The sequence below is a fragment of the Arachis ipaensis genome, chromosome B08 (genome assembly GCF_000816755.2).
Source record: "Arachis ipaensis cultivar K30076 chromosome B08, Araip1.1, whole genome shotgun sequence".
NCBI classification, from domain to species: Eukaryota; Viridiplantae; Streptophyta; class Magnoliopsida; order Fabales; family Fabaceae; genus Arachis; species Arachis ipaensis.
In genome coordinates, this window is record NC_029792.2 from 18,491,172 (window position 1) to 18,499,418 (window position 8,247).

At 26.0% G+C, this 8,247-nt stretch overlaps 1 protein-coding gene across 1 annotated transcript in view; it reads left to right on the top strand.

Moving 5' to 3' along the window:
* Positions 1–6,348, top strand: part of LOC107610668 (probable terpene synthase 2) — a 31,723-nt gene extending 25,375 nt beyond the window's left edge. The window contains exon 7 of the mRNA XM_021109038.1: positions 5,682–6,348. Within this exon, the coding sequence (XP_020964697.1) occupies positions 5,682–5,978 (297 nt within the window). The 3' untranslated portion in view covers positions 5,979–6,348. The remainder of the gene's footprint in view (positions 1–5,681) is intronic.

Consider the following 8,247-nt stretch of genomic DNA (forward strand, 5'->3'; position numbering starts at 1 on the left):
TAAGCAAAATTTAATGATAAAAAATAAAATTTTTGTTAATGAATTTTTTTTAAAAAATAATAAAGTTAACATTAGTTAACACAAAAAATTTAAAATTGATTAAAGAGAAAGTTTTTTAAAAGTTAGAAAGGAGAGAATGCACATTTATAAAATAGAAAGAAGGTAAGTGTCATTGTAGCATCTCGCACAAAAAAAAAGTAAAATTTTCTCTTTAATTTAATAATATATTTTTAACTTATAATTTTAATTATTAATAACTAACTACTAATTAAAAATAATAAATTATGTTGACTTTTAACATTCCTCTTTAATAAATAAGAAACTGCGTGAATCATAGTCTATGATATGATACTACAACTTTCATTAATTAGAGAGTTTAATATCATTTTATAATTGGCAACAAAATATTGGTTTAAATGTTAAATTTTGTTTTCACATTAAATCAACTACTAAACTTGCATTTCTGTCATTATTAATACCTTATCCTTTAAAATTTTTAAATTTAGATCTTCTAAATTTTTTTTTTAAATTGAAAAGATAAAAAAATATATAAAAAAATATTATTAAAAAATAAAAAATTACACTTTATTCGTTTAAATAAAAAATAAAATTTAGAGAATCTAAATTCATATTACAAACACCAATATTTGTTGCCCACTATGAAGGGTGTTAGACCCTTTAATAAGTGAAGGACACGTTAGAAATCACATCTATATATAGTGATTGGTTCTTAACTCCTTAGCATTCGTTATCAATTGTCCAGTACCATACATATAAAAAACACCACCATATCTTTTTAAGCTTCAGTTTCAGTGATGACTTCGAATCAACATGTCCCTTCTAACTCAAAGCGACGCTCTGCAAATTTTGCTCCTAGCATTTGGCACGATTTTTTCTTGAAATATGCTGATTCTGAATCCTCGGTATCTTATTTAAATATGAGTATTGTTATACGTATAATAGTAATAATTTTAGGCGAACAAATATTTTAATAATCAAATCCAATCAAATCACTTGTATATATATATAAGTACTACACTTTTTCTTTTTTTTTTTCTTTGTGTATGGCTGTCTTCCCTTTTTTTGTTTTTTTTTCTCTTCTTTTTTTTATTTTTTTTCTCTTCTTTTTCTTCTTTTACATTGTTTCTGTCATTATCATCATCGTTATGGTCTTCTTCTCCCTTATTTTTCTATTTTATCTTTCTCTTTCTCAATAAAAAAAAAACATAACAAAAAAAATCAAAATAAATAAAGCATAAATAAAATAAATTTTCACAAATTGATGTGTCTAGTTTTATAATTTTTTATTTTTTTCTTTTTTGATAATATACATATAAATTTTTGAAAAAACACAATTTTATAAACAATAATATAGAACTTCTGCGTTTTTCACTTTTTTCTCTTTTTTTCTTTTTCTGTTTTTCTTTTTTTATTTATAAAAATATATTAAAAAAAGGAGAAACTAATAAAAATTCGAAATAAAGAAAGAGTTGGAGAAAAAGTAAAAAATAAGAAGGAAAAAAAATAATAAAAAGGGAAAAATACGCAGAAGATAAAGAAGCCAAAACAAGGAAATAAATGTAGCAACAGCAATGGAAGAAGAATAAAAAGTAGTGTGTGATTCCTGTGCGTTTTATATGAGTAGTATTGTTGGGTTAATATGTAATAGATTAATTTAATTGGACTTTGGTTATTGTACATATAAGTTTACCATACATATATTATCGTGGTATCTTTTTTAATTATTACGTATATTCAAAATACAAATTAAACAGTACATATATATTTGAAATTTGAGGCAAATAACATGTTAAATTTGAAATAAAAGAAAAATTTTGAGTAAATAGAAAATGAGCATTGAATAGATTGGATTAGTCAATCAATCAATCAATCAATTAAATATTTGTCATCACACTAAATAATAAAATCTTTTTTCGAACTCAACAGAAACTAATTAAGTCCATAAGAGCAAAAGGATATAATTTTGTTAAATTTGCTAATTTTTTTTTAAGTTTTTATAGAGCCATAGTATTAAAATAGCCTACTCTGCATTTTATAAACATTTCTATAATTATATATAGGCAATTAATAAATTCGATTCATTTTAATATTGACTTTTATATTTTTAAAATTAGTTTTTTTTTTTTTAATTATCAAACAAATAAAAGCTCTTCTTTACTTATTATTAAAATGGCACAACTTTCAATCTTTTATATTATTTATTTAATAACAACAAAAATAATATAACCTTGTTGAAGTTAACTCATTACTGAAAAGCAAATTTCATTTAAACGAAGACAATAGAAAATTTGTTAAATTTATATATCAGTAATTAAAAGAAATAACTTTATAAGCATGTACGGTATCGATAAAACTATTATCATATTATATATGAGTTTATGGCATTTATCAAGTAATACTACTTTTTTCTATTTCTTGATTTAAAATATGATTTCTAAATTTTGGTCTCTCCTTTATGCAATTTTCGGTTCTGCTTCTCAGCAGACCCGTTTTCTTTTAAGGTGAAAATTCAGGTACAGTCAACTTTACGTGAAGTTGATAGCTGAGAGCCATAAGATAAAAATTTAGTTAAATCAATCAAATCATTTAACATCTCCCAACTATCAACTTCACATGAAGTCGACTTCACCTGAGTTTCCATCTTTCTTTAAACAAGGGGCTTTTAGGCTAATTTTAAATATTGAAAACTTTTAAGTTTATTTATCAACCAAATTAAAAAATTATATACATAGTTGAAACTTGAAACATAAAAACATTATTTGTACCAGTTTAATTTATATCAAGTTTTATTTAAGAATTAAATTGAATGGACAAATTCCTCAACAAAACGTTATATAATAATTTAGATAAGTTGATCATATATAAAAGACACATGACATATTTGCTGATCTTTTTACTCTTTTGAATTAAATATTAAACTGAAAAATTTTGCAGGAAGTCAACGAAACCATGAAACAAGAAGTTCAAATGCATAAAGAGAAAGTGAAGATGAACTTGTCTTTTAATGACAATAATATCTTTAAGAAACTAAGCTTAATTGATTCAATTCAACGTTTAAGTATATCTTATCATTTTGAAGATGAAATTGACAGCATATTAGTGCAAATTCACAATGATTTTACCAACAAACATCTTGCTATAGAAGAACGTGACCTTCACTTTATCGCATTACTTTTTCGTTTGTTTCGACAAAAAGGATATAACATTTCATCAGGTATATATGTAGAACTAATTTTTGTTATCTTTTATATATACAATTACAATATAAAAAATACCAATTATTATTAATTATGGATTCACACTAGTAATTAGTATAAATATGAATTATACAGATATTTTCAACAAATTCAAGAATAAAAAAGGAGAATTCGATGAAATAATTGTTGGTCAAGATGTTGAAGGAATGTGGAACTTGTATGAGGCTGCACAATTAAGGGTTCATGGAGAAGATATGTTAGAAGAAGCACATGAATTCACATACAATAAACTTAAGTCTTTCACCAATCAATTGAGCCCATCTCTTGCTGATCAAATCAATCAAAGCTTAGTACAACCTTTTCACAAGGCAATTCCAAGAATGATGGCAAAGTCATATATGTCTTTTTACGAAGAAGGTTCTATGCATGATGAAGTTCTTCTAAAATTTGCAAAACTAGATTTCAATATGTTACAGAAATGGTATCAGAAAGAAGTTGGTAATGCCACCAAGTAAGTATTTTAAATCTAGCTAAGCACTTCTTATTAGAATATTTTTTTTCTTTTAATAATGCTACTGGAGAGACAAAAAAAAAAGTTAGAACTTATCTCATTTAACATTCATTAATTATCGCAACAAATAATAAATATTAAATATGACAAGTTATGGCTGTTTTTGACTAATTTTCTTTGGTTACCAAATATTTTCGTTTTTTTTTTTTTAAAGAAAAGTTCCTATAATCAACAAGATATAACTTTTGTTACGATTACAGGTGGTGGAAAAAGTTAGAATTGGCGACAAAGGTCTCTTATGCAAGAGAGAGGATAGCTGAGTTATATTTCTGGCCATTTTCTATGAACTCTGAGCCTAAATATACTACTTTTAGAGGGGTGGTGGCCAAAGTGATTCAATGGGTAACTCTATTAGATGATACTTATGATGCCTATGGAACAATTGAAGAACTTGAGCTCCTTACACAGGCGATCCAAAGGTTTGATTTTACTAAAACAAGAATTGACCAATCTTATATTATGCTACATATCTCAATTAAAAAGGATCTATATATGATCAATGAGTTTATTATATTTATTTTGGTCATTATCTTAATAATTTAATTCCATGATCATGTTTCTTTCTTAATTAGTTTTTAACCCTTTTGTGTTTCAGATGGGATATTAGTCACATTGCATCTCTTCCAGAGTGTTTTAAGGCGATTTTTAATTCAATTGTGGAACTTGTTGATGAAATAATAGAGTTAAGTGATGGGAGTGGAGAATCAGACTTGGTGTTGCAATGTCTCAAACAGGCCGTAGGCTTTATTCCTTACTTTTTTAATTTTAAATTAGTTATTATAATCATTAATCATTATTTTAATGAATGAATTAATTCATTAATTAATTTATCTGCAGTTGTCTCATTATGTACAAGGTTACATTGATGAAGCAAGATGGTGCCATGAGGGCTATATTCCAACATATGATGAGTATAAGGAGGTTATCGGAGCTGCTACTACATCATATCAAGTGCTTATAATAATGTTTATTGCTTTGGGAGAATTTGCAACCAAAGAAACTCTTCATTGGATTTCTAATAATATTCCACTCATCCTACAAGTTTCATCACTTGTTACGAGACTTACAAATGATTTGGCTTCATTGGCATCAACTAGTAAAATCATTTCCCATCGCTGAATTTGATTTCATTTGATGTTTCGTTCCAATTTTAAGCAGAAAAGCAAGTTCATTAGAGTACTGAAAAAGTACTGCATCTGAATCTTGATGTTCTTTAAAGTTCTGATTTCACTCAGCAGTATTATATTATATTATTTTTTTGTATAAACATGTGATTACAAGAATTTAACACAAAATAGTTAGAGATTCACTATCTTCATGTGAAGCTGATAATTGAAAACTATTAGATAATTTGACATATTTTATTAAATTATTATTTAATAATTTTTAATTAATAATTTTAAATAAAGACAATTGTATGTGAATTTTTACCTTTAATTGATAGATATAAATTAAATCCATTTGCTAAGATATTACTATTTTATGTTTAGGTGTTAATTAATGTGAAATCTTTTCTAAATCATGGGCGTATACTATCTTAATTATTTCCCTAAATAATTGAATCAATATTAATTTAAGAAAGTCATTATTAATTTTACACATACTCACATACACATATATATAAACTTTTAGTGGATTATTTTAAAAAATTTAATTTTGACACACTGTCAGAATAAAATTATTTTACATATGCATCTAATCACATGACGTCACATTAATAAAAATAATTATTTTTTAAGCGTGAATAGTTATTCAAAAAAATGATTGTAATTACACAACTGTATAAAATATTTTACATTGTTAGTGCATCAAAATTAAACTCTTATTTTAATATTTTTGATAATGATATGTATAATTCAACTTTTAATTTGGATTTGATATATTATTTGTAGTTTGAGCAGCAAAGAGAACATGCTGCTTCGGCCGTAGAATGTTGCATGAAGCAATATGGCTTTTCAGAAGAGGAGGCCCATGAATTCATCAAAAAGGATATCAATAATTACTGGAAGGATATGAATGAAGAGTATCTCAAGTTAATTGAATATATCCCAAGGCCAATCCTTGATTGCATTGTTAACATGGCACGCATATGTGAGTTTCTATATGCAAATTTTGGGGATAAAATTACAGATTGTGCACTCTTCAAAGACCACATTGTGGCACTGCTTTTGGATCCCGTGGTCGTGTAGCAGTTTTATGATCCTAATAAGCTTTTGAGTGTTTGGCCTTAATTAATCTTTAATTATATGCATGTATGGTGTTCTCGTCCTGTTGTTATTGTTTGTTTGTATTGTCTTGTAAAGATACCAAGTTCTTTGTCAACGGTTAGTTTTTTTACGAAGTTAAATTCCAAAATGATTTTTGTCGTGCACACTAAATAATTTTCAAAATCCCAGTTACATCAATAATAATTATGTGTTTGAGATTGTTAAAAATGTGTATTACTTTAGTTTCATATTCGTTTTTCGTTAATAACTTACTGGTGTAATTTGATGACATGGATCTTTTAGTTACATATGTCACATTATGATTTGGTCAGATGTAATAAGAATTTAATTTTAATGTATTGTTAGTGTAAAATTATTTTGTACATGTATTTAATTACATAAGGTTATATTAATAAAAATAACTACCTTTTATTTAAATTACGTCAATAATCATTTAAAAAATAGTTATAATTGCACGACTGTATAGAACGTTTTATATTGCTATATTCTATGAAAATTAAACTCATGTAATAATGTGATAAATTTATGAGCAACACATGATAACTTGATTGATAATATTATGTTTTACAATATTATTTGCCCATATATGCCGGTTGGTGCCACACATGTGGTAATATAATTTGTCCACATGTCTGTATATTAGGCTGCATTTGTTTATAGAGACAGGACACTGAAATAGAGATACAGAGACACAAAATCGTGTTTGATAGAGGAGACATGGATAGAGTCAATGTGTCCAAAGACATTGGATTAGTGTATTTTGTATCGATCCTGACAGGAAGGATATAGAGACACTTAGAGATACAGGGACACAAAATCGTGTTTGATAGAGGAGATATGGATAGAGTCAATGTGTCCAAAGACATTGGATTAGTGTATTTTGTATCGATCCTGACAGGAAGGATACAGAGACACTAACAAGAGATACAACTTATTTTTCATTTTTTCTTTCATTATTCTTGTTAATTTTTATTATTATATTTTTCATCTCAAATTTTTTGAATAAAAAAATAGAAAAAAATAAATTTTATAATTTGTTCTAGTTTATCACCAATTAGAATACAAAAGCACGAAATTTTGTGTCTTTTGTCTTTCAATATCCTTTTCTCAGAAACAAATACAGTCTTAGGTGCACTAAATTGGTCACTGACTTTGTATTAATTAACTCATTTAGTTACCGAATTAAATGTCGTGAGCCTAATCAATTCCTATGCCAGTTTTTTTTTCTTATTTTATTTTATAAATTGAAAATTTTCAATATCTTGAACATATTAATTTCTTTTCTATTTTTTTACAATGTTACTTATATGTTATTTTAATAAAAAAATTACATGATTAATTTAAAAACATGTATCTTCTAATGATAATGTCCCACAAAAACATTTATAGAAATTAGAACCTAAAAAGGAAAAGAAAGGCTAACAGCAATACCAACCTATCCTCACCAACTATCACAAACCTTTAATAACTACATGTACTCTTAACAGTAATTAGCAGTTAAATGAATTTTTTCATATAAGATAAGTTGTTTGAAAATTGAGTTTAAATAATATAAGAATAAATAAATGATTCAATAAGTATATTGACCATTATACAACATGTCTAACTGATGAGCTCTTGGATTTGATTTGTTTTTAGTTTGAGCAACAAAGGGTTCATGTTGCTTCCGCAGTTGAATGTTGCATGAAGCAATATGACATTTCACAAGAAGAGGTCTGCAAACTCATTCATGAGGAAATTGAACACTTTTGGAAGGATATAAACGAAGTATGCCTCATGACAAAGAATATTCCAAATCTTGTGCATGCTTGATTCTATTCTTAATTTGGCATGCATAATTGAGTTTACATATGCAAATTTTGATGATAAATACACACATGGAGAATTATTGAAAGATTACGTGGTTGTCCTTACTTGTATTCTAGCTGTGTATGTAAAAGTTGATTGCAACGTGTTGTTAATCCTATATTAATTATGCATCATTACTTTTTCGTTTAGTGGTATTACTTTTAGGGTAACTATTTTTGTTATGCATAGTTTTAGAAACTATGATTATGATGACTAAAATAGTTATAAAACGTTGACAATACTAAACAATATAACTAAAATTAAGATCATATTTTTTCACTATTTGATAATACTTGTTAATTTTAAAAAATAAAAAACGAAGAATTTGATCAAATTAAAAAGTATTGTCAATATTGTCTATATATATATATATAACTTTTAC